The sequence below is a fragment of the Dipodomys spectabilis genome, unplaced genomic scaffold (assembly GCF_019054845.1).
Source record: "Dipodomys spectabilis isolate Male_0828 unplaced genomic scaffold, ASM1905484v1 ptg000230l, whole genome shotgun sequence".
In the NCBI taxonomy this organism is placed as follows: Eukaryota; Metazoa; Chordata; class Mammalia; order Rodentia; family Heteromyidae; genus Dipodomys; species Dipodomys spectabilis.
The window spans coordinates 6099118-6125800 of record NW_024870907.1 but is presented as its reverse complement, the minus strand read 5'-3'; the positions used below and the strand labels follow the sequence as shown (position 1 = coordinate 6125800).

Below are 26683 nucleotides of genomic sequence, written 5' to 3'. Positions count from 1 at the left end.
TCTCCATCGAATGTGAATGCTAGCTTTGCCGGGTATATCAGTCTGGGTTGGCAGTTATTGGCTCTCAGGGCTCGTATGGTGCTTTCCCAGGCTTTTCTTGCATTCATTGTTTGTGTGGAGAGATCTGCAGTGATTCTAATTTTTTTCCCGTTGTAGTATAGCTCCTTCTTCATTTTTGCTGCATGCAGGATTGTTTCCTTATTATTCAGATCCATCATTGTTACTATTATGTGCCTAGAAGTGTTTCTCCTGGGATCTTGCTTGTTGGGTGTTCGATAAGCTTTTGTGATGTAGTTAAGATGGTCGTTTTTGAGGTGGGGAAAATTTTCATTGACTATCTTGTTAAATAGGTGTTGCATTCCCTTGCTCTGGAATTCCTCACCTTCGTCCACTCCGATTATGCGAAGGTTAAATTTTTTAGCATTATCTGCTTGCTCTTGAATTTCCCTTTGGTTTAATTTGAGTGATTTTTCCATATCTGTCACTTTTTGGTCCAGTTGGTGTATTCTGTCTTCTGTATCTGACACTCTACCTTCCATTTCATTCACTCTGTTGACCGTGGCTTCTATTGTGGTTTGCATGATGGAAATGGATCCCTTTATGGATTCAATGTTGGTTCTCAGAGTACTGATCTCACCTCTCAATGAGGTGAGATCAGTATGCATTACCTCTAATTTGGCGTTTATCTCACTTCTTACTGAGGTTTGTGCAGCTTCTATTTTTGCATCCAATTTTTGTTTGATATCCTGTATATCTTTTGATAGTTCATCCTTGTGCTCTTTCAATTTCTGATCCATTTCTCGCTTTATTTCTTGAGTCATTGCCTCCAGCAACCCTTGGATGTAGTTTTTGTCTTCCATTCCTGCTTTGCTCCCACTGGGGCTCTCCCCTGCGTGGCTGCTGGCTTTTGAGGTGAGCTTGCTGTCCTGGGTAGTGGTAAACCTTGTGATTTTTCTCTGTGATTTTCGCATGGGGGTTCAGGAGACTGCTCTTCAATCTTGTTTTGGTGTGTCTGTCTTTGCTTGGTTGCTGATTCTCTATTGGTAGAGAGAGTCTGTGTCTGATCTGGATTCTGTTGGGAGCCTATTTCCAGCTGCTATTCACTTAGGATTCTCAGCTCTCTGCTGTAGCAATTCCCGCCTTTGGAAGGGTTGAGCAGCCTAGACTGCTTGTGTTTGCTCCTGCGGGTGCTCTTGGGAAGATCAGATGCTCTGGATGCACTCTCCCAAATACTGGAGTCTGCTATGGGCTCCTGATGTGTTTTTGTTTGTTTTGGGCTGGTTGTGGGCTTGAACTCTAGGTTTGGGTGCTGTCCCTCAGCTCTTCAGCTCAGGGCTGGCACCCTACCATTTAAGCCACAGCCCCACTTCTGACCCTTTTTGCTTTGTTCAGGCACCGGTCCCCTGGCCTGGTTCCGGCCCCAGCCTGGAGCGCGCTCGTTAGGCCTGTGCTAATGTGTATACCACCTTGGTTATGCAGCCTGGAGGACACAGATCAAATTTCTTCTACTGTTGGTAGTCTTGACCCAGGGGCACTGTTCCTGGCTTGAGCATTTAAGCTCCCTTCCCGGGGCGCTCTTGCTCTGGCCTGGCCAGCAGAGTGTGCTCCACCGGCTGGTGGGGCTCTCGAACAGTTCCCAGTTTTAGTGGGTCCCTGTAGGTCGTCAGTTGTTGTTGCAGTCCGTCAGTTGTTGTTGCAGTCCGAGTTCAGTTGGGGTGGTTGCGGGCTGGGTTGGGCGGCCCCCCGCCGGGTCGTTGCGATCGCGACAGGTCCCTTTGTGGCGCTGCTGGTGCCGGGCGGCTTTGGCGGGGTGGAGCCTCTCCGCTCCGGTGGAGAGTGATGGGTGGGGTGGGATCCTCCTGGAGACTCCCGGCTGGTAGGTTTCTCTGTTCCTGGCGATCCGCTGTTCTGCAATCCGGTACCTGGTGATCTGCAAGCAGCCCCCTGTGTCTCTGTGGCTCCGGCAGCCCCTGCCGGGCCGGCTGGCCGGCGGCTTGGCGCACTGCCGCGCGGCCAGTAAAGGTTGGGGGAGGGGTCTTCGCTCTTCTCTGTTCTGAAATTCTTCTTTTCCTCTCTTTCTTTTTTTGTTATTTTCCACCTCTGGTTTTTCTCTGAGTGTTCGTCTTTTTGTTGTTGTCGGTCTCTTGGGGAGATTAAAGGTTGGAACTCGAACTCTCTTTTTGGTTGGAGAGAGCTGTGGCATTTCCCTACTGCCCCGTCGCCATCTTCCCACTCTTCCCCCAGTCTGGCTTCTTTAATGGATCCCATGGGGACAGCCATTTGCAGCTCTGGCTACATCAGCCCTGCTTGCCTGTCCTCCCGGCGGGCTTCCTGTGGGCTGGAGCCTCGTCAGCCTCCCTGCCCAGCTTTGCCTTGTTTTTATTATTGTAATCTTGAATTTGGTGAGATGGGCCATCACGTCTGGCTCTTGTTTCTGGGCTAGTCCTGACCTTTGCTTTTAAGTTATCTTGTGAGGTTACATGACATCTCATAAATTAGCCTGAATCCATTGATTAATTTAGAGAGAATTAATGTTTTGTTTTTGTAACTGAACATTGGTACTGAGTACCACTGTTGGATTTGTTCACCCTTTGTCCCTCCATTTCTGTGTCTCCTCTAACCCTCCCTCCCAAAGATGGGTAAATAAACAAAAATAAAAGGAAAAAAAAGCCTCTTGCTTCCCTTTCCTGGAGGTCCTTTCGATAAATATTATTTCCTGTGATCAGAGACACAGAGACATTGTACCTTTGGGTTCCTCTCCTGAGAGTATCCTCCTTTGGTCTCATGGTGTGTGGATACCTAGAGTCTTGTTTTAATTTTGATGGCTGTGACTTCTCCTACCAGATTGAATGTGTTTGGGGGAAAGGTAGACATCCAAGTCCCTTTTGTGATCCTCAAGGGCAGTATTCCATGATGCATGACTCACTTAGGATGGTTATTGTTTGCCATGCTGACAGAGGTACTTTGCTCACAGTTGTACAGGGTTCTTGAGGTGTGTGGTAAGATGGTTTTGCTTGTTGAATCTACTAGTGTGGTAAATTTGATTAGTAGATTTCCTGGTATGGAGCCACCAGGCATTCTTACGATAAATCCGAATTGGTCATGCTGGGTGTCGTCTTCAGTGCATCACAGGATTAAGTCTGTGGCCATCTGGTGGACATGACTGCAGGAAATGGAGTCAAGTTCCCCTTCCATTTGGAAAATGGTCTTAACACTTATTGATTCTTCACGTGTGTCTTGATACGCAATCACATCAGCTGGGGCTGCTTATGTGTTCAGGATGACACTGGGATGCTTTGTTTGGAAGTGTCATTTCTTTTCAGTCCTTCTTTTGAACTTAAAACTTCTGTTTCTTCTGTGGAGCACATAAGTTAAATGCACAAAACGAGCATAGTTGAATAAGGCAGATGTGGAATAATCTGTTTGAGGCAGTTCTCCGTGCCAGTGGTGGTGTAGCCGCAGTCAACGGCTGGCTTGGCCCCCTTGGTGTGCACTCCAGTGGCGTGTGCTTGCCTGGAAATCCACATTCTGACTGGGTCGGTTTGGGTTTCACTCACTGGTGTCATCCTTCGTGCAGGGGAGTGTGCCCTGTGAGTCATGCGGCAGGTCCCATTTTGTAAATGGCTCTTCTCTTTGAACCTGCTCTGCTGTTGGCCTTCAAGGGCTATCAGCCCCAGGGGTCTTACGAATGTCACCATATTTTGTTGCTTCTCCCAGTGGTGCTGCTCATGTGTGGTAGAATTACGATGCTTGCAGACTTCTGCAGTCAGATTCTCCGTCAGTAATCACGAGCAAGCGACATTGTCAGCTCAGGATATTTCCCGTTTTAGCATGCAGGTCGCCTCCGCCCCCTCGTGCCTCTGCACGCTGTGCTGTGCGGTGCCGTGCTCTGCCGCAGAGGTGTGTGGAGGGTGTTTGATGAGATGAACAAGTGAAGACAGGAAGTCCTCTGCGCAGGCGCCTCTCCAGCCTCCCAGTGCTGCTGTGACGTTCAGGAAGGATGTTCTGAGTTTTGAGTCAGGATGTGTGTGGTGGAGCGCAGGTGTCTGCAGCTTGGTAGGCAAATGGACAGCCTCTAGCTTTCTAATTTCTTCAGCCCTGGTGCTAACAAGCAGTAGCTACCAGTTTCCTTACTGTTGTTGAGTATTCAGCATGCACTACTTTGTAGAAGAGCTTTGGGTTTTGGTGAATTCTGGCTCTTACACAGACATGAGCATGAAGAGTATGAGCAGACTTTCACCAGCTAGTGGCATCCATGGAGCCCCTTCAGCTCAGCATGAGTCTCCATGCTGGGCCCAGGCTGGGGCGTCCCGCCCTGCCGTCTTCTAGGCCCTTCCCCGGAGGCATGGTCGCATCGTTCTGAGGTCATGCGCTCTTGGCAGGTCTGCTTCCGTTATGTCTCGGCATCTTTACCTTTCCTGTGCAGGCTGCCCGGAGAGAGCCTGGGTATGAAGGTGTGGGGCTGTGGCCCCAAGATCGCCAGGAACACCTGGCAGGGATGTGGGCAACACTGTGCCCCCCACAGCCCCTGGCCGAGACCAGCGTACACACGCTGGGGAATCATACAGAGGTGTAACTGGAAGTACCCTCTTGACTGTGTTCCAGCTTGTCCACAGAAGAGGAGGCAGTGGAGGAGGAGGACTGTGGAAATGCCTGGGCTCAGGCAGTGTTATGTTGCTGGTGCCTTTTGCTTCACAGCCACCAAGCCACCTGTTTCTTGCTAGGCTGCTCAGGAGCCCCCGACCACCAGCACATAGCCCCATGTAGTTTGGAGGAGTTGGGGGCCCTGTCAGGGGTATGAGGCATGGACTGAACCTGCCCCGTCTCCCTCTAGCCTTTCTGAGCACGTAGCCTTTCCCCTCTGGCTGACCATTATGGAGAGGGGTCCTTTAAAGGGTGCTTACTGCCTTGTCTCAGATGAAGGATCCAGGAGCAGAGGCTGGACTGTGTAGCAGTACACTTGGGCAATGGCAGAAGCACAGCGGGCCAAGAAGGGCTGTGGTACCCCAAGCACCACAGGTCTCAGGGTACAGCGAGGGTCCTGGGTATCCATGTGTGTTCCAGGAAGTGCTGGGCTCCATTTGTGCCCTTTCAGGTGTCACTTTGTTACCCTTTGAAAAGGATTGTTTGGCAAACAGTCATATGCTCAGCAGTCCTTGCTCAATATAGTCCTTGAAAAATAAGTGCAGTTATTTATTTAGCACATGTTTCTCCTGCTGGGGAGAGTCCCTCTCTCCCTGGCAGGCTCCCAGTGTTTCCATGCAAAGCCACGTGGTGAGGGGCGGCCGGTGGTCCTTGGGGCACTACCCAGTGCGCTCAGCCAAGGCCTTCGTGTTCTGTGATGGGAGAGGGAGGGGAAGAATGGGCTGGGAGTGTGGCTGACTGTGGAGTGTTTGCCTAACTTGCACGAAGCCCAGTACTCCAACCCAGCACCGCAGATACAAGAGGAGAAACCAAAAACACATTTCAACTCAGTTCTCAGGTCTTCTTATGAGAGCCAAGCCCCAAGCTCCTGTGGCTTTCTGAGGGGTCCTGGGACCCAACTTGTCCCCAGTTTCAGAGGATTTCAGAAGGGAGATTTTGTTAAACCATCCCAAGTGACTTTGCGATTAGAAATAGGGTTTGCACTTTCAAAAGAGAAACAGTAAGTCATATGAAGTAGTTTCATTAAGACAGAAGTCCAAGGACTCCAGAGCCAGTAGGAAAAAACTTGGGATGCAGGGCTGCCTCAGCCCTCAGGTGCCAGCAGCGGCTCGGCCAGCACCCCGGCTGCACCCAGGTCCCCACTACCTCCATGTGATTGTTGCCTTTTTGTGCTATCTTTCCGAATGCCAGCTAATTAGGCAGTGGATTGGTTTGGCTTTGTGCTAGAAATCCTACTAACCCCCAGAGCTGCCCCGTGGGGGCAGGGGAGAGGAGGGGAGTTGTGCTCACTGGAGAGGAGGGAGCAGGAGCCTGTGGAGCTCAAGCCCAGTGTGCTGCTTGATGTAACTGCCGGGGCAGAGGTTGGTTCAGGGTCCTGGGGTACAGCCAGAGGGCAGCCTTCATCTCGGGGGCCAGGGATGGGTGCTCATTTTTTGGTGTCATCTCATTTCCTGAGGCCTAGGGTGGCTGTGGAATCAGTGAGTGATCCTCCACTCCCACAGTTGCCAGGTTCCATCTCTGCAGATAGAGTTCCTCCTCTTCTTCTTCCTCCTCCACTTCCTCTTCCACTCCTCCCTCCCTCCTTCCCTCCCTCCTCTACCTCCTCTCTCTCCCTCCCTCCTCTTCCTCCTTTCCTTTCTCTCCCTCTCTCACTCTCTTCCTCCCTCCCTCCCTCCCTCCCTCTCTTCTTGTGCTGGTCCTAGGGCTTGAACTCAGGGCCTAGGTGTTGTTCCTGGGCTTTTTTGGCACTCTACCACTTGAGCCATAGCTCCACATCTAGAATTTGGTGGCTAATTGGAGTCTCACAGACTTTCCTGTCTCAGATCTCAGCTTTCTGAGTCACCGGGATTACAGGTGTGAGCCACTGGCACTTTGCTGGTGGAACTCATCTTAACTGTCATGGTGACATAGGTAGAGCATACCTGGCCTCTTCATGTGCCCCTAGGTTGCATAGCCTTAATCTCTAAAGGCACAGCTGCCATTATAGGAAAGCAGTTATCAGTGCAGTGCCATGCAGGGAGGAGGCAGTTCTGCTCAAGGCGCTGTAGGAGCACCTGCGACCTTAGGGCCAGAGAGGGAGACAGTGTCACTCTCCATGGGACCTCTCTGCTGCCAGCCTGCCAGCCTGCCTGTCCAGAAGTCATTTGTCTCTTACATGTGAGCTACGAGTGCCTTTATTTATGTGGCACAGGGATTAAAAACGCATCATTAAAAATAGAATTCCATCTTGTCAAAAGAGATCAAGTAGAGTTAAAACTCAATAAGTTGACCTGTCTAATAGCTTTCCTTAGCTGGCGAAACAGAGTGCGGAAGCTTTCCCATGATGCTCCTCGCAGTGCAGCTGCGGAGAGGCGGACACTGCATTCCAGAGGCCGGGGAAGCAGAGGCGGGAAGGGCAGAGGCCTGGGCAATGTGGTGGTGAGGGGAGATGGTGATTGCTGGTTGTCGTGTTCATGGGGGGCTAGGCAGCCACCCACTGCTGCCCGTCCAGGCCGCTGCTCTCCTGGGGCCCTGGCATCTGTTCTCACCGTGCCGGGGGGAACCTCGTCACAGGGTGGGGCTGACTCTAGAGTGCAGGGGGTCTGCGTCACGGTGCACATCCCCGCCTACCCTGCGCAGGCAGACACTCGCCCTTTGCACACGTCTCTTCTCTGTGTGCCTCCCGGGGAGGGCAGGCCGCTCAGTCCCACTGCAGTGCTGCAGTGCTGGGCTGTGGAGTGTTTGCCAGTGAGTAGGTGTGTGTGTGTGTGTGTGTGTGTGTGTGTGTGTGTGTGTGTATGTGTGTGAACGAACATAGGAGCATTTCAGTTTCTGTGGCCAGAGGTCTAGGTGTGGCTCAGCTGAGTCCCCTGCCAGGGGTGCCTCGTGCCTAGCCCAGGTGTTAGTGGGGATCATGGCCCTGTCTGTGGTTCTGCAGGGAAAGATCCGCTGTCCCGTGGTGGTCGTCCCCGGGTGCTGGCCATGACGAGTCCTCGGGTAGGGACCTTCTCATGTGGTCAGGCACTCAAGGCCGTCCCCAGCCACGCTGCCTGCTTGCTTTTTGCCATGCTCTGGTGGTGTCCTGTTTCCCCCTCCCAGGCCCCCCGAATACTCTGTCTACTCTCATCTGTATCTCGGTGCCCACTGCCCGACTAGAAGCAACTGGATCCTCAGCTTTGAGGCTGGCATGCCTTCTTGGCCCCTCTGAGGCTGCTGTGATAGGATGCCATGGCCGTGGTGTGGTGAGGGGAAGTGAGTGAGGAGGAGGAAAGGTTACGGGAATATGCATTGGAGGAGGCTGGGGCAGCCCCTGGCCTAAATGTGTCTTCGTGGGAGATGATAACTGCCAAGGGTTGAAAGAAACTTGTTTACCTCATAAGGGGAATTCAGAGCATCCATTCTTCTATCTATATTCCATCCATCTGTCATCCATCTGTCCATCCATCTCTCTACCACCCACTTGCCTCTCTGCCTGTCCACCACTAGGAAGTATCCCTGATAGGCCAGGTGCAAGGCACAGGCCCACCCACCATGTACCCGCAGAGCCTGGAGAGGACCCTGGGCCGGCCACAGGGAGCTTGGGTGGTGGAATGGCAGCGCTAGGAGTTGATGAAGTACCGCACAGGGCCCAGAGTCACTGAAGAGATTCTTGGACTTCTACAAAGAAATCAAATGATAGTTTTTGTGTTCATGTTTTCATGCTAGGGATACTGAGTGAAAAATAACATGCATTTTTAGCATAAGAGTGAATGCATTTGAAGCTTCCTCTGTGTTTGTTTCTTGCTTCATTCCTGTTGTGTTTTCTTTCAGATTTTTGAAAGAATCTTGTTCATATGGGCCATCCGTCACCCTGCCAGTGGATACGTGCAGGGGATAAATGACCTCGTCACTCCTTTCTTTGTGGTCTTCATTTGTGAGCACATAGGTAAGGGCCGACCACAGATATTAAACATGAACTTCAACAACTTTGTCTGTTGATTTGCATAATTATACCAATATTGAAAATGGCTATTACATTTGATGGTAATGATCGAGTACTAATTTTAATCATTGATGCTAGCTTTAAAAATGCCTTTAAATACTCATGCTCAACTTCTTTCATTGTTGTGATATAGTCACAATTTTAATGTCTGCTTTTCGATAATGGGTGAAGTGAAATGAATATATTTTGGAATTTGGTTTATTTCTAATAGCCACCAGAACACTGACTTTAATGGTTGAGAGTTAAATGGAAAGGTTAGGTTACTTTTAGGTGAACACCTTGCTTACACTCTAAAAACTAAATTATGATATATTATCACTTCCTGTCTAGTAACATTTTCTTTTGTGACAGTATTAATTACATGAAAAATGACTAGATTCACAAAGATTTGGAAGGGGTTGTGCTGTTCATGGGTATTGTAAATGTCCCTTTTTTATATTAGAATAGCAAACTATAATATGGCATTCCTGGCTTAAAAATGGTTTAAGTTTTTTTTTTTTGTTGTTGTTGTTGGTCATGGGGCTTGAACTCTGGGCCTGAGAGCTGTCCCTCAGCTCTTCAGCTCAAGGCAAGCGCTCTACCACTTGAGCCACTTTCAGTTTTCTGGTAGTTAATTGGAGGTAAGAGTCTCACAGACTTTCCTGCTCAGGCTGACTTTGAACCACAATCCTCAGATCTCTTAATAGCTAGGATGACAGGCATGAGCCACTGGTGCCCCGTGGTTGTTACCCCCATGTCTGGAACTGTGATGAAAGCCTAAAGGAGGTTTTACAGTGTTTGGTACTTGGTCATTTGGCCCTGTGTGCTTGGGCAGATCACCAAGGCAGGTAGGAGTGTGACGGAGGAGCTTCTTCACCTCATGGTGGACAGGAAGTGGGCAGAAGGGAGGGGCCTGCTTCAGTCTTGCTTCCTCCAGCTAGGTCCCATTTCCTAATAGCTCCACAACCTCCCAAACTAGTGCCACCAGCGGGAGACTACGCATTCAACATATAGTCTGTTGGGGACATAACTCTGGTACTTGGTGTTGGCTGGCTTCTGGGTAGTTACGACTTTGGCCATATGAGTCTCCAGGCTGCTTTAGCTCCCTGCTATGGTAATCTGGAGAGCCTGGGTCCTTAAGGCCAAACCATCCTCCGAGGGTGAGAGCATAAACATTCACTGGGCTTTATCGCAGCCCGCCTCACTTCATTTCCGTTTGTGATTTTATAGGAGGACTTCTCATCACTAAGCAACTAATGAGAACCACCACTGCTCACCCCCTAATAGTCTCTTAAGTAGGGAGAGGCCGCTATCGAGAGCGCCCACATTCTGCCCTCACCCCTCACTTGACAGCTAATGAAAATGTTCCTAATGATCCTGGAACAGTAGGACCTCTGTCAGTAGCCCTCAGAGTTGTTAATTGAAAGAAGACGTCAACTGAGATGTGATTAGAGAATTGATATTCTATGTTAAATAGACCGTTTAATTGATGTGGTAAATAAGTTTGCCTTAACTACTTTACCACCATCTTAGGTTGTAAGACCCAGGCGGTTCTTCGTGTGTTTGCCTGAGTGTTAGCAAGACAGGACAAGCGAAATGACTGTGACGCTAATTGTCTGGTAGGAAGGACCACTGAAGAAAATGGAGTTTGTGCTCTGCAAGTAGAGTCTTCTACTGGGCTTAGAGCGATGCTTCCCGCAGTCTCTGCCACACACACATACACGTACACATGCAAGCACACACGCACACACACCACATCGGGTGTGCATGCACCATGCCGGGTACACACACTCCACATCGGGTGTGCATACACCATGCCGGGTACACACACTCCACATCGGGTGTGCATACACCATGCCGGGGTACACACACTCCACATCGGGTGTGCATGCACCATGCCGGGTACACACACTCCACATCGGGTGTGCATGCACCATGCCGGGTACACACGCTCCACATCGGGTGTGCCTATACCATGCCGGGGTACACACGCTCCACATCGGGTGTGCATGCACCATGCCGGGGTACACGCGCTCCACATCGGGTGTGCATGCACCATGCCGGGTACACGCACTCCACATCGGGTGTGCATGCACCATGCCGGGTACACGCACTCCACATCGGGTGTGCATGCACCATGCCGGGTACACACACTCCACATCAGGTGTGCATGCACCATGCCGGGTACACACACTCCACATCGGGTGTGCATACACCATGCCGGGTACACACACTCCACATCAGGTGTGCATACACCATGCCGGGGTACACACATTCCACATCGGGTGTGCATGCACCATGCCGGGTACACACACTCCACATCGGGTGTGCATGCACCATGCCGGGTACACACACTCCACATCGGGTGTGCATGCACCATGCCGGGTACACACACTCCACATCGGGTGTGCATGCACCATGCCGGGGTACACACACTCCACATCGGGTGTGCATGCACCATGCCGGGTACACGCACTCCACATCGGGTGTGCATGCACCATGCCGGGGTACACGCACTCCACATCGGGTGTGCATGCACCATGCCGGGTACACACACTCCACATCGGGTGTGCATGCACCATGCCGGGTACACACACTCCACATCGGGTGTGCATGCACCATGCCGGGTACACACGCTCCACATCGGGTGTGCATGCACCATGCCGGGTACACACACTCCACATCGGGTGTGCATGCACCATGCCGGGGTACACGCGCTCCACATCGGGTGTGCATGCACCATGCCGGGTACACACACTCCACATCGGGTGTGCATGCACCATGCCGGGTACACACGCTCCACATCACGTGTGCATGCACCATGCCGGGTACACACACTCCACATCACGTGTGCATGCACCATGCCGGGTACACACACACTCCACATCGGGTGTGCATACACCATGCCGGGTACACACACTCCACATCGGGTGTGCATGCACCATGCCGGGTACACACACTCCACATCGGGTGTGCATGCACCATGCCGGGTACACACGCTCCACATCACGTGTGCATGCACCATGCCGGGTACACACACTCCACATCGGGTGTGCATACACCATGCCGGGTACACACACTCCACATCGGGTGTGCATACACCATGCCAGGTACACACACTCCACATCGGGTGTGCATACACCATGCCGGGTACACACACTCCACATCAGGTGTGCATGCACCATGCCGGGTACACACACAAGAGCACATCACACCTTTAGTGCGTCCATCTGAGTGTTGCTTTGGAACTTCTGTGTAAGTAGATCATTTATTTCTGGCAGTTGAAGTTATGTGGGCATTTTGAAGACTTCAGTCCTGGACTGTGGGGTGGGATTGGTGGATTGGTAGTCTTTGTAGGGCTTGTTTCCCAGGTCTGAGGAATGTTCGTTCCTGTAGTCCAGGTCCACGTCTCATCATGTGAAATAGCCTTACAGTGGCCTTCATTGCTTCTGGGCTATGTTTGGTCATCCTGCAGCCCTCCATGGAGACTCTCATGGAAATGGCTCTCACGAAGAGCACTGGGCTGTGGGGATGATTTCTGGCCAACCCTGCAGACCCTCTCGGATTACCCTGGCCTGCTTCTGCGGTGGGCAAGCAGATGAACGGGGGATGTGGCCCCTGCCCCTTCGGAGCTCCTGGCAGTAGCAGGGAGGACGGATTTTAGGTGAGCAATTAAAAAGTTAATTAAAGTAATTAACGTTCCTGTAATCAGGAGGCAGCGCAGTGTGGGGTGGGAGCACATCCCAGCCTAGGGGTCAGAGGAGGCTGTGTGGACTGGGCTGCCTCTCACGAGGTGAGCCAGGCAGGGGAGGCAGTCACACAGAGCTACAGGAAAGCTAGACTGTCTGGAAGGAGGCAGTGCTGGCACTGCGTGGGGTGGAGGGGTGCAGGTGCTGGCTGGCACTGCGTGGGGTGGAGGGTTGCAGGTGCTGGCTGGGGCAGCCTTGCTGGGCGAGTCAGAGTGAGACTCTGGGACCAGGCCCTCAGGGGGTGAGTCTCAGGAGTCTCTGCTCAGCTCTTGTGCACACCAGGCACCACACTGAGCCACCAGGTAGAGGCGAGCTCCTAGAAAGGGGAGCGTTACTGAGCTCCTACATTGTAGTCTTTATGGAGGGGGCCTCCCATGCTTTTATTACCCAAGTCTTCATGCCACTCCTGCCTGGAGGGTGGATGGCCTGCTGCCCTGGCCGTCCCTGGGGTGGGGGAAGACTTTCATTTGAAGTTGAAATGTGGTAAACAATTCCATTTAACTGAAGGAAAAAGAGACCCCGTGGACATGGGATTTGGGGAAGGGTCCTCAGAGCTGCAGGCCAAGTAAGAATTGGACATCTCCCGGGAGTATGTGTTTGCTGTGTGTCCAGAGCTGTCCAAGCCCAGCTGGCTCTGTGGGTGGCGAGGAAGCCTAGCGTGGTGCGGGCGACAGTGAGGCTGCAGGTGCAGGTACTCCCAAGAGCCCTGGCAGCAGGGGTCTGGCCTGTCAGCACTGCCTCTTAGGGACATCAGCGCCGCGCTGTGTGACTCGAGTGAGGAGGGCCTGGGATAGAGGAAGGGGCAGAGGTGGATGGCCATTCTGCCCAGGACCACACTGTCATGCCTGAGTGTTGGAAGGGAGCTCTGTGCAGAGGAAAGACTGGATGCCGGAATTCTAGGTTGTAAGACCCAGCCAGGCTGAGGTGCTGCTCCAGGGTTTGTGGATACAGCGTCCTGGGAATCGCCAGGATGAGGATCTCACGGTAGGACTGTCACCGGCCCGAACAGTAGCAGCATCTGCCAGCCTCTTTCTTGTCACCTATCCCGTCTTCATCCAGTTACGGTGGTTACCACGCTAAAAGGAGCTTTACTGACATGTACACCAGGATTTTCAGGCACCTGCAGTGCTAAGTTTTGGAATAGTCACCATTTCATCTAGAATGTTCTCGCCATCCTCTGTGCCCATTAAAGGTCACCCCCTCTTTGTTCCTTCCTTGTGCTTGTCGGCGGCCCCGGCAGCTCCTGCTCTGCTCTGATGCTCTGCATCAGTGGAATCATGGAACACGGGCCTTTGGTGCCAGGCTCTCCCACCTTGCATCCTGGCTTCCAGGTTCACCCCTGGTGTGATGTAGGCCAGTGCTTCTTTCCTTCCTAAGGCCAAATAACATTCCATTATATGGCTGTAGCACATTTTATGTATCTAGCCATCAGTGACAGACATTGAAGTTGTTCCCAGTTTTTGGCCAGTAGGAATACTGTTCTCATGAATATTCCAGCATCAGCTTCTATGGGGTGCGTGTCTTCGTTTCTCTTGGTCTTGTGGCTGGCAGGGGCACTGTGGGAATTCTATGGGTAACAGTGTGAGAAACTGAGCCTTGGTATTAGATGTGGTAGCGGTGTGTGCCAAGCAGTGGATCTGGGCTCTTGCTCTCCTGCTCTGCACTGGCCAGGCCTCCAAGCAGGCCTGGGCTGCTCCTGTGGGCTGTGGGTTGGAAGCAGAATGCCGTCAGTTTCTTCCCGTCTTCATGTGGCCCCAGTGCCTAGGCTCAGACCGGGAGCAAGGAGGGCTCAGATGGAGCTAAGCTGCGGTTCTGTCTTGTCCTGGGCGTTGGAGCACACGCACGTGCTGTCTTGGAGTCTCTGGTTCTCAGGCTGCGCGTCCCCATTAGCAGGCTCGTGCAGGGCACCAGTGGCGGCCCGCAGTCCCTTGTGGATGGCAGCTATTTTGTCCTGTCTTTTTCTGCTGTTGCAGTTGAGAGCATATTACATCTAACATGTGGTTTAATGCTTTTTTTCTTCCTTTGCATCTACCAGTATAAAGCAAGCTTTCCACTATGTTATTAAGAAATCTTGGTAAAGTTCATCTGTACCCCCTGCATATGATGTTCAATTGAGGTAATATAGCATAATTCATGACAATGTCCCATTATTGTTGGATTTTTTTTTCAGTTTTTTTTTCTCCCTGTAGGCATGGTATAATTCTTATGTAAAACCTGTACTTTCTAAACAGTGACAATCATTTTCCTTTTAAGAATGTTGAATTTGGTTTAAAATTAAGCAACATTATTCCATCACCTGTAGTCCACAATTTAAGCAAAATATGGTGTTTTAGTTCAAATAAATATTTTTAGCTTAGTGAAAAATAAAGAAGTATGTTTTTGTTCTTTTTTGATTCTGTGCTGTTTCAATTTAGAAGTGACTGTGCCGGGCACGTTGGGCTGCTACCTTGGGGTGATTGAATGCTATTGGGTGACATGGGAGGAATGATGAAGCTCAGATTCTGCAAGACAAAGAGTATTTCATGATTGGTTCTTACTGTCAGAATGTTTAATCTCAGATTGATTTGATTTTGTCTGTCATTTTCTTTTAAATTATGTTTGAAAGAAAAATATGGAAAGGGATTAGAATAAACAATGGATTTACTTAAGAACATTAAGACTATTTATTTTTATATACTTGTCTGTAAGTTGGAATCTCAAAAGTCTAGATAGTTTTAAATGTGTTTGTTTTGCCCAGAGAAGACATGTCAGCATGTGGCTCACGGGGCTGGAGCACTGCTGTGCCTGCAATTAGTGCAGGCCTAGCATGGAGGTGAACTCCCACCGCCCTCCTCAGGACGTGCAAGGGACACACTGCAGGGAAGGAATCATCGGTAGTCAAAGTGAACCAGCCCTGCCATCTTCCCCTCCCTCTTCCCCTCTCCTTTCCCTTCCCCCTCTTCTCCCCCCTCTCCTTTCCCCTTTCTACATTCCCTGGTTGTTATCAGCCAGTGAATGTGGTTTTGAGGGAGGACTGGCGAGGGAGGGTACGTTAAACGTTAGTTTATGAGTGGCTTGCTTTTCCTTTCCATGCTTGCATTTCACTTTTACTTTGTTGCGTATTGGTTTACACATGTGTTGTGTTAACCCAGGTTGGAGCAAAGTACATCTTCTGGTCTTTCTTGGGTGTTCCTCTCAGCGGAGGCACATCAGGGGTCCACAGGTAACTTCAGAAACCTTGGAGCTTGGGTTAAAGCAAGCTGCTTTGGTGGGCGGGGCCGGCAGAACTGGGCGGTCAGGACCTGCAACACAGCTGGTGAACGACTAGAGTGGGACTGGCCCGTGTGTGGCCCCGCAGTGCCCGTGTGTGGCCCACAGTGCCCGTGTGTGGCCCCGCAGTGCCCGTGTGTGACCCCGCAGTGCCCGTGTGTGGCCCTGCAGTTCCCGTGTGTGGCCCCGCAGTGCCCGTGTGTGACCCCGCAGTGTCCGTGTGTGACCCCGCAGTGCCCGTGGGCCCTGCAGTGCCCATGTGTGACCCCGCAGTGCCCGTGTGTGGCCCCGCAGTGCCCGTGTGACCCCGCAGTGCCCGTGTGTGACCCCGCAGTGCCCGTGTGTGACCCCGCAGTGCCCGTGTGTGGCCCTGCAGAGCCTGTGTGTGGCCCCGCAGTGCCCGTGTGTGACCCCGCAGTGCCCGTGTGTGACCCCGCAGTGCCCGTGTGTGGCCCCGCAGTGTCCGTGTGTGGCCCTGCAGTGCCTTTGTGTGACCCCGCAGTGCCCATGTGTTACCCCGCAGTGCCCATGGGCCCTGCAGTGCCTGTGTGTGGCCCCGCAGTGCCCGTGTGTGACCCCGCAGTGCCCGTGTGTGGCCCCGCAGTGCCCGTGTGTGACCCCCGAGTGTCCATGTGTGGCCCCGCAGTGCCCGTGTGTGACCCCGCAGTGCCCGTGTGTGACCCCGCAGTGCCCGTGTGTGACCCCGCAGTGCCCGTGTGTGACCCCCGAGTGTCCGTGTGTGGCCCCGCAGTGTCCGTGTGTGGCCCCGCAGTGCCCATGGACCCCGCAGTGCCCGTGTGTGACCCTGCAGTGCCCGTGTGTGGCCCTGCAGTGCCCGTGTGTGACCCCGTAGTGCCCGTGTGTGACCCCGCAGTGCCCGTGTATGGCCCTGCAGTGCCCGTGTGTGGCCCTGCAGTGCCCGTGTGTGACCCCGCAGTGCCCGTGTGTGGCCCCGCAGTGCCTGTGTGTGACCCCGCAGTGTCCATGGGTGGCCCCGCAGTGTCCGTGTGTGGCCCCGCAGTGCCCATGGACCCCGCAGTGCCCGTGTGTGACCCCGCAGTGCCCGTGTGTGGCCCTGCAGTGCCCGTGTGTGACCCCGCAGTGCCCGTGTGTGACCCCGCAGTGCCCGTGTGTGGCCCTGCAGTGCCCGTGTGTGGCCCTGCAGTGCCCGTGTGTGACCCCGCAGTGCCCGTGTGTGGCCCCGCAGTGCCTGTGTGTGACCCCGCAGTGTCCATGGGTGGCCCCGCAGTGTCCGTGTGTGGCCCCGCAGTGCCCATGGACCCCGCAGTGCCCGTGTGTGGCCCCGCAGTGCCCGTGTGTGACCCGCAGTGCCCGTGTGTGACACCGCAGTGCCCGTGTGTGGCCCCGCAGTGCCCGTGTGTGACCCCGCAGTGCCCGTGTGTGGCCCCGCAGTGCCCGTGTGTGGCCCCGCAGTGCCCGTGTGTGACCCGCAGTGCCCGTGTGTGGCCCCGCAGTGCCCGTGTGTGACCCGCAGTGCCCGTGTGTGGCCCCGCAGTGCCCATGTGTGGCCCCGCAGTGCCCGTGTGTGGCCCCGCAGTGCCCGTGTGTGACCCTAGCCTGGATGCATTTGCATTTGCTGGTTATAAGGCACTTGCTAGTGACAAATTCAGACAAGGCTCTGCGGGTTTCCTGTGGCCCTTTGTCTGTGTACAATTTTACATGATAGCTACAATGCTGTGTGCACATTTCAGTATTGTTTTCTGTTAAATTGCTAAACATTTTCCAAACTCATTCAGCATTTTCATAACTTCCATTTTAAATAGTGTTGATACAGTACTTCTAGTAATGGGCAGAAAAACTAGGCAGAGGATCAACCAGAAGTGAAAGATTGAGCACTTCTGAAAACCAACCAGTTCTCACAGACCTGTGAGTCACACCTGATCCAGCACCACAGGAGACCTCTCCCCGGCAGGCCCATGGGGCCACCTCTGAGACAGAAGTATGCTGTGCTGGGCAAAGAGCCCACAGGAAACATGCAGAGCCGCTCTTCTGTGCTGTGGCATTAAGTGAATCAGCGCTGTTTGAAGAAATATGTGGAAATTTTAGAACGTATCCCAAATAATCAAAAGATCAAAGCAGAAATCACAGGAACACACTAGGAGATAAAGTGAACACTGAGCACACTCAAACTTGTGGGCATGGGAGAGCATGTTCCTGCTGAACGACAGAGTTACGTAGGCATGCTGACTGTTAAGAAGATCTTAAATGGTAAGAGAACAAATTGAAGCCAGAATAAATGTAAGAAAACACTGAAGACTAGGTCAGAAAGCAAGAAAATGATACATCTTTAGTTAGCTTCACCAAAAGTGGGGGAAGTAGGCAAAGTACAAAAATGCTGGGTAATTTGGAAACATGTAGCATCATGGGAATTCTGTGAATAACTACAAATTAGGTAATGTATTTGAAATGTAGGAATTCCTAGAAAGACACAAATTCTTAGGCCTGGATATGCGGGTTAATATGTGATTAACATTCAGATCAGTAGCTCTTGAGGAGCAAATTATACCCCATGCGGTGGGTAATCCTCATGTAATCAGTTGAAGGTCATGACCAGAAACACTGGTTTCCTAAAAAATCTGCAATTCTTAAGATTCTTAAGATAGAAATTCTGCTTGAGTTTCTGGTCTGTTGGCCTGTCCTACAGGTTTCAGATTTGCTGGTTCTATTAATTATATGACCTAGTTGTTTAAAATAAGATTCTCTTCACTTTCCCCGATCTCCATTTCTTGTCCCTCTCCCTTTTTCTCTCCCTCTCCCTCACTTCCCATTCTTTCCCCCTCCCCTCCCATATATCTTATATGTATATGAGGAATTCTAAAAAATTCCCACAAAGGAAAGCCTAGACCATATATTTTCATTGCTGAATTTTGTCAAATATCTAGCAAAGAATGAACATTATTCTTTCACAAAGTCTTCCAAAGATAAAAGGGGAAAGAACCATTTTTTTTTTTGAAGTGCTGGGTATTGAGCCCATGAGCTCACGTTGGCTAGGCAATCACTACCATTGGAGCCACACTGCAGTCCAGAAAGAGCACCCCTAAAATTCATTTTACGAGGCCAAAACTCCCTTAATAACATGCAGCAACAAAATGTTTCTGTGAAAAGGCTATGACTAAAATCATAAGTAATGGGAAATACTGGATGATTCCTTACTAAGATCAGGAACAAAAATAATAATGTTTTTTCTCTCCACTCCTGGTCCCAACTGTACTGGTTCCATTTATTGCAATTTAAGCCTAAAAATGAAAAACACAACCAGAATGAAAATGAAATAAAGGTATCACTGTTCATAGATGAAGTGATCTTGTGTTAGTAAATCCTAAGGAATCTACCAAAAAACTTGAAAAGTTCAGTGAAATTTTAAGATGGAAGATTAAGGTAATCAATCAGTTATATTTGTATATACTGTAGGGAACAATTTGAAAATCATGGATATAATTTAATTTAGCACCAAAAATTTCTCTGCCTGTGAAACTGCACATGGATCCCCTGCCTTTGTTTTCCATGCAGGACTGCAGTCACCTGCAGTCACTCATCCAGGTGACTGACATACCTGGGGCAGTTACCTCCCCTTTCTCTGAGGTCACATCCTGAGCTACCCCTGTCATGCCTTCTTCAGACCGCAGGAGGTTCCCAGACTCTGAGGTCACACCAGCACCCTCCATGGCCAACTTCCTCCCCATCCTCTCCCCACATGAACTCCAATCCTGCCAGAAGTCCTCTCTTTTCTCCATGACTGTACCACTTGTGGGCTGGCAGTTCAGGTACCTCTAGTAAACTCTTTTCTGCCTGAATGACCATGTGGCAGTTCTTTTTGGCAAACCTTACGATACTTAGGTATAAATTTAGCCAAAAAAAATCCAAAACATGTTGATGACAACTACACATCATTATTGAAAGGAATTAAAGCCATCAGAATGATTGCCAGTGATTATAAAAATAGTTTCTGGCTAGACTATAGGCTTGGCTCAAGTGGTGAGCAAGAAAGCTGAATGAGAACACAAGACCCCGAGTTCAAGTCACAAGGCCTTCCAAAAGAAGAATTCTGATTCATGCTGACTTTTGCTTATAAGACTTGTATTTCAAGTAGTATTTGGAAAAAAGTAGCCTTTTCAAAATAACAAAAAGAAAGTAGGTTGAAACTAGTTAAAAAACTCTAAAGAATAAATCAGAACACCAGTGCTTTTCAGACTAGTCCACAAAATTGAAGAGGAAGGTACACTTCCAAACTCATTCTAAGGCCTTTATATTATGCCAGTACCAAAATTGGACAAGGACAAGCCAACAAGAACATTATAAGGTCAATATCTTTGTTAAACATAGAAACACTCAATAAAATACTTGCAAACTGAATCCAACAATATATTAAAAAGATCTTGCATTATGGTTAAGTTGGATTCATTTCACAAATACAAGAATGGGTCAATATATGTAAGCTGATAAACATTACAGCATATAAATAGAATCAAGGAGAAAAATCATCCCAGTAGAGACAGAAAAAGCCATCATTCCTTTGTGATAAAAGCCCTAAAGAAACCAGATGTAAAGGGATCATGCCTTAATATAACAAAGGATATATACAAGATACCTATAGCCACCCTTATACTGAGGGGAAAACTGAAAGCATTTCCTCATAAAATCAGGAATGAGACAAGGTTGTCTGCTGTCATCACTCTTCTTCAATACAGTACTTGAACTATTAGCCAGATAATAAGGCAAGATAAAAGAATAAAAGGAATATAAATATGAACTAAGTCCAATTGTCTTTGTTTGCAGATATACCATTTTATACTTAAAAGACTCAAAATACTCTACCAGAGACCCTGACTTGATAAACAATATCAGCAAAGTAGCAAGATACAAAATCATACAGAAAATCAGTAGCTTTTCTCTCTATACATAGTAAGCTCACTGAAAAAGAAATCACCAAAACAGTCCCATTTACTGTAACCTTAAGAAACAACTTAGGCATAAACTTAACCAAACATGTTAAAGGCTTGTATGAAGAAAGAAACGGAAGACACTAGAATGTGGGAAAGATCTCTTATGTTTATGAGTCAGCATAATTAATACTGCTAAAGTATCATACTGCCAGAAGTGATATACAGATCTAATTCATCCCCCATTCTTCACACAAATAGAAAAAACTGTCCTAAAATTCATATGGAAACACAAAAGGGCCTCTGTAGCTGAAGCAAACTGAGTAAAAACAGCAGTGCTGGCAATATCATGACACCTGCTTTAAATTCTATTACAGAGCTATAGTAATAAAACTATCCCAGCACTGACATAAACAGAAGATCTAGAAATAAGTCCATATAGCTACAAGCATTTTTTTCTTAACCAAGGTGCCGGTAGTACTCAGAAATCTGGGTATCCACATGTAGAAGACTAAAACTAGATCCTTACCCATCACCTGGAACAATGGTGAACTCAAACTAGACCTTCTTAACGTATGACCTAAAGCCTTGAAACTATAAAAGGAACAGAGGAAATACTCTTTCTTAATAGGATTCTAGTAGCTAAGGAAAGGAGAGCAAGAATTGACAAATGAGATTGTATCAAAGTAAAATACTTCTTCCAACAAAACAAAACAAAACAAAACAGAAAGAAGAAACAGCTTACCGAATGGGAGAAAATGTTTGCAAGATACCCATGCAACAGAAGATTATTATCTAGACTATGTAAAGAACTAAAATACACAAAAACCCAGCAACAGAAGAGAGAAGATCATTCACTCAATAAGAGGGCAATTGGACTGAATGGACATTCTTCAAATGAAGCATAAATGGCCTGTGAACATAAGGAAAAAATGTTCAGTGTCTTTAGCATTGGGGAATGAAAATCAAAACTATTCCATGTCATCCCAGTCAGAATGACTGTCCTCAAGAAAATGAAGACCAACCAGTGCTGTTGAGGACTGGGGAGAAAAAGGTCTCAGGTGCACTGTTGATGGGAATGTAAGTTAGCCCAGACATTATGGAAATTATATGGAAGGTCCTCAGAACATCAAAAACGAAACTTCATTTCATCCAGCCAGCATCAGTCATGGGTAAGGGTTAGGCTGTGGTTTCTTATATGCATTGCTCAGAGCAAAAGTGACAAAAGGAAAACAAGAAAAAATAGTTAAGTTGAAGTTTATCAAGTGAAAATTGCATTGTAAACCGTATGGTCCAAGAAAGTGAATGGCACCCCCAGAATGGGAGAAGATTCTTGCAAATGGTTTACCTGGTAAGAGACTTGTATTGGAACAAAGAACTCCTTTACCTGAGTAATAAGACAGCCCATTTTTAAAAGGACAAAGTATCAAAGTAGATTTTCTCCAAAGAAAATACATAAGTGGCCAATCAACACATAAAAAGATGCTCAACATCATTAGTCATGAGGGAATCCAAATCAGAACCCTAGTGAGATGCTACGTTATAGCTGCAAAGATGGGTAATTAGGGGGCTACTGGAAAAGAGGCAGCAACAGATGAGGTTAATCTGACTAAATTATACTGTATGGATGTGTGATTTACTGCAGTGAAACCCTTTTGTATAATTAATCTGTGCTGAAAGAAAAGAGCCACAGGAAAGTAAAACAGTTATGTGTGAGTGTGTGTGTGTGTCTCTGTGAGGCTGAGGAATGCCAATGGAGAGGGCAAAAGAAAAGATTATGGTCAGAATACTTCCTATTCATGTATGAAAACAGAACAATGAAGCCTGTTGAAGGGAGGAATAAGGAGAGAGAGACAGCGGCAGATTTGACTGGAGTATATTGTATGTATGTATGGAAATGTCACAACAATGGATATGTGCTAATAAGGAATCTTAAAAACAAGAGGTGGATAACACCGAGGCTGGCAGGGATGTGGAGATATGAGAATGTGGGCTTTGGGGAGTCCCTGTTCATGGGTACAGGATTTCCTTTGGGGGAGTTAAGTAGTCTAAATTTTGTGTAGTCTAAATTGTGGTGTGATTGCCCAGCTTCATGAGTGTAGTAAAAAAATCACCTTAAATGACTCATTTGTGAGCTATATGAATTATGTCTCAATAAAGCTGTTAAAAAAGAAAACCGGAAGCCTATTATTAGGCTGTGAGGAGGGTGCAGAATTCAGTGTTTTCCCAGGGGTGGTTTCTAATTTTTCACCATTACTGTTCATAAAGGCAATATCTCAGTAAATAAATCCTTGCTTACATTTTGGAGTTTTGGGGGAGGGAGTGCATTCTTAGGAAAAGCTGAGTGGACACATGTGTGTTTTTTTTAGGTCTTGATAATGTTTGATAGGTCATTTTCCATAAAGGTGTTTCTCACCAGCCACGGGAGAGATTGCCACCTCAGCCTGTCGTTGGTGTGTTCTAACATGAATTATTAACAGGCCCTTAATTGGCTCCAGGCAGGACATCCATCTGTGTGTATGCTTACAGATGTGCTTCATCCATTTCTAGATGCTGCAGTGTTCCCTTGTGAGGGCCGGGGCTCCGAGATACTAAGTGACTCAGAGAATTAGTTGCGACCAGGAGCAATCAATACGCGCTCCAGTATTGACGTTTGAGTTTTCTACCTCAAATAAGGCGAAAGGTGCCTTATTCAACTGGCCTAATTAGAAACTCTGCCAAGGAGTGTGTAAGTAAACCAGTTGAGTGGCAACCTGTGACTGCAGTGCTTTGTGTGGCGTGGGCCTTACTGACGGTCCCCGTGGGCTCTGGGCGCAGGGTTTGTGCCTGCATTGCACCTTCCCTGTGGTAGGGTGGGAGGAGCCATCCACGAGGAACGTTGGGTTGACATTGAGCATGCGAGTGGCGTCACCTGGGCACCCCAGACTTCATGCAGAGGGAGGGCTAGGATCCCATAGAACCAGTGAAGTGAAACCGGTGCTGTCATAATCGTCCACCCTTGGCCCTTCCTTTGCCTTTGGGCCTGTTTCTGGGACCTGGCTTTTCATGCGCTTGACTGGGTGCCTCCACCTTCTTCCCAGCAGGCCACCCATTCCTGGATTTTAGTGTCGTGTGCATGTGGTCGGTGATTTAAAATGGAATTGTCTGTAGTTGAAGTCACCCTCAAAGTCTCTTAAGTCCCTAGGACTTGGGGACTCTGATACTTAAACTCTGAGACTTAATCCATTTCTATCTCCTCTTGCATTTAAATCGTGGCTTCTCTTTCGTTGGAGCAAAAGCCAGTCTTCAACTGGAGTGGAATAGGATTATGGGGATAGAGAAGGGGCGTGCCTTCCTCCCTTCCTTCTGTGAATTCACTGAAGCGGGACTTACAGTTGGCTTTGCTGCTGGCTCTTCGTTCTCAGGCAGTCTGTGGTGGAGGGGTTGCTGCCCTGCTTAGAAGCATAGCTAGGGGAGGTGGAGGAGCGTGGTAGGCTCTCCAGTTGTAGATCCAGGATTTTAGCCATTTCCATTTTGCTCCATACTACAGCCCACAACGGTGCTCTCAGCTGCCACAGGCTGCAAGGTAGCCAGTGGTTACATGGAAGGAAGCCTTCCTCTAGATCACAGTGGTTCAGTGATGTGTTGTCAGAGCATTACCTGTTTGACTCGGATCCTCCAGGTTGGAGTGTTGCCGTCTTTAGCCTTAGTAACTTGGACCCTTGTCTAGCCTTTAACGATTCTTTTCTTCAGATTGTAAGTTCTGTGTTGCTCATTGGAACAGTTTTCCATTTTCCCCTAATTCATTCCCTTTTTGTCAAATGGGTGTATGTTTGTTTCTGTTTTAAACCAATCATTAAATAGTTCTGGGCCTAAGAAGAAACAAAAACATCCATTTGAGGCTGAAAGCTCCATCCAGAGGACCATGCCGACTCCCTGCCACGTACAGCAGGGTTGATTGTCAGCAAAGCGGACAGGGCTGTGTCTTTCAGGCTGGGCACAATGCCTGTCTTGATGTAAAGAAGGAATCTTTATACTAGAGGTGGAGAGTACTCTGCACTTGCTGTTGGGGCCAGCGATAGTGTTGTAAGGTGAATCATCCCAGAAGCCACATTTAGAAAGATGGAATATTGGAGACTTTATGGTAACACTAGCCGTCTGCAGGCTGCCCATTCTAACAAATGCTCGCAGCCCCCAAAGACACATAACACAGTTAGGAAACAGGCCAGGGAGGAAGGAAAGAACAAAAACAATACCAACAAACCAGTTCAGCTCCAATGGAGAGCTGAATTGGGACACCATGGTGACTGGAGGCAAGCCAGGAGCCAGGACGCAGGACAGGATCATGGAGATACATGGCGTGGCGTAATGAGGCCTGTTCTGGTCTGGGCCTAAATAGGGTCAGCACAGGGGGCAGGTCCACAGGAAATTCCCAGTCCCAGGCACTGGACTGACAGATTCAGTAGCCTATCAGCCGAGTGCCCGTCCCTGCCTCCAGGGATCTGGGCATGCCCATCACCTGGGAGGTGGGAGCATTTCCTTCCCCCAGCATGAAGATAAGATGCCACACCCTACCATCCGCCATGTGGCCAATATGGCACCTCCGAATCTGACCTCCTTACTTCAATAGCACGTAGCCAGGGCAGGATTTGCTGATTGCAACAGTTGCAGTTAGGTCTGGGTGGAAGGGGTTCCACTGCTGTAGCAGGAGGCTGTGAGGCACAGGGGTGGGAGTTAACAATTGTGGACAGGCCTGGTCTGGCCACCTGATTTAGGGGAAAGGGCTGAGGACCTAAGATGGAGGTTGTTGAGTCAAAATGGAGGAGGACATACTGCAGAGGCGACCCTTACGTAAACGGCACAATTTAGCACCTGAGGTCTCAGTAGTTCAGCCCAGAGCCTTTTAAGTTTGAAGGGTAAGTTCATCAAGCAGTCTCAATCCTAGTGTTGCTACGCTCTGTGCTCAGAGCTTGTTGTGCCGGTGATCCAACACTGAACATGTCTCTAAGGCCAGGATCCTTCGAGAAAGCTTGCTGGTGCCGGGCTTGCTCTGTGGTGCCAGAAATGTCATGGACCCCATTTCCTGGGCCTGTGTGAAGCACCCTGTGTGGTAGTTAAAATCGCCCAGATGTGTGTGGTCAGTAGCCATCTGACAAAGTGGCCATTGAGATGTTGTCTTTTTGCACCTGTCTTTTGGATGCAGCATTTGCTTGTTGGCAATTCTTCGAGTTTCCAATTACAAGCTGTGCAGATGGACCTCTGCTTGTACATTGATTAATTGTTAGGGAATGCCTCATTCCATTGTTGCCTGACTTGTGCACGCAACCATTTGTGAGTATATAGAAGGTGTAAGTACGGTGCTAGTCAAATTGAGACCTAACCACCATTATTAATGAGTTCACGGTGTCAGACTCCATGTACAGTGCTTAATTATACCTCACATGTGATCCTGATGAGCCTCCACCAGATGACCCTTCTCTCCCCCTCCCTCCCCTCTTCATGGGTGAGCAGGTGGTAGCTCTAGAGCTGATGTTACTTCCTGAAGCCAGGTGTCAGGTCCAGGCAGTGGCCAGGTCTGCTACCCCAGAGCTCAGGCTTGGATCCCGCGGTGGCCGCCTGGAGGAAGGGACAAGGAGAGGCCATTCTGTCATTCCAGTGGGGCCACCTTCTTTTCTGCCATGTTCTTGCATCCAATTCACGTGTGACCCCCGTTTACAGGGGTTTTGTGCCAAACTGCCTTCCTCAGGTTGAGGTACTGATGCTCTGTCTCACTCAGTTGGCCCCCCGGGAACCCTAGGGTGGCAGGTACAGTGGAGCGGGGCACTAAGCGATCACCTGCCTTCTGAAGGTTTTCTTTTCACTGGGAGTTACTGTGAGGCCCGGGCATTCTCAGTCCTCTAGTATGCTGAGGAAGAAGCTCAGAACTCATTCTGTCTCTCCTCCGGTTGTACAGTATCATGGGAAGGAAATACTGGCAGGCAGGTTGTGGCTGCTACCTGCTTTTCCTTCTTGCAGAGCATTGCATTTCTGCCTATAGGCCATCAGCTGCCATTCCTACCTGTGGACTGTTAGTGTCCATCACCAGGTCTAGCAAGGGGCCTGCTTTTCAATACCTCTTTCTCCAAAGAACCAAGGCAGCCGTGATCTCAGTTGTGGCATTTATGTTGAGCAGAGCTGGGGCAGGCAGGAGAAGGGACCATCAGGGCACCAAGCCCCCCGGC

The 26683-nt window shown here is 49.4% G+C and overlaps 1 protein-coding gene across 3 annotated transcripts in view; it reads left to right on the top strand.

Annotated features, from left to right (window-relative positions):
• Positions 1 to 26683, top strand: part of Tbc1d22a (TBC1 domain family member 22A) — a 351530-nt gene that overhangs the window by 112542 nt on the left and 212305 nt on the right. For all 3 annotated transcript variants that reach the window (XM_042697987.1, XM_042697985.1, XM_042697986.1), the window contains one exon: positions 8434 to 8548. In XM_042697987.1, the coding sequence (XP_042553921.1) occupies positions 8434 to 8548 (115 nt within the window). The remainder of the gene's footprint in view (positions 1 to 8433; positions 8549 to 26683) is intronic.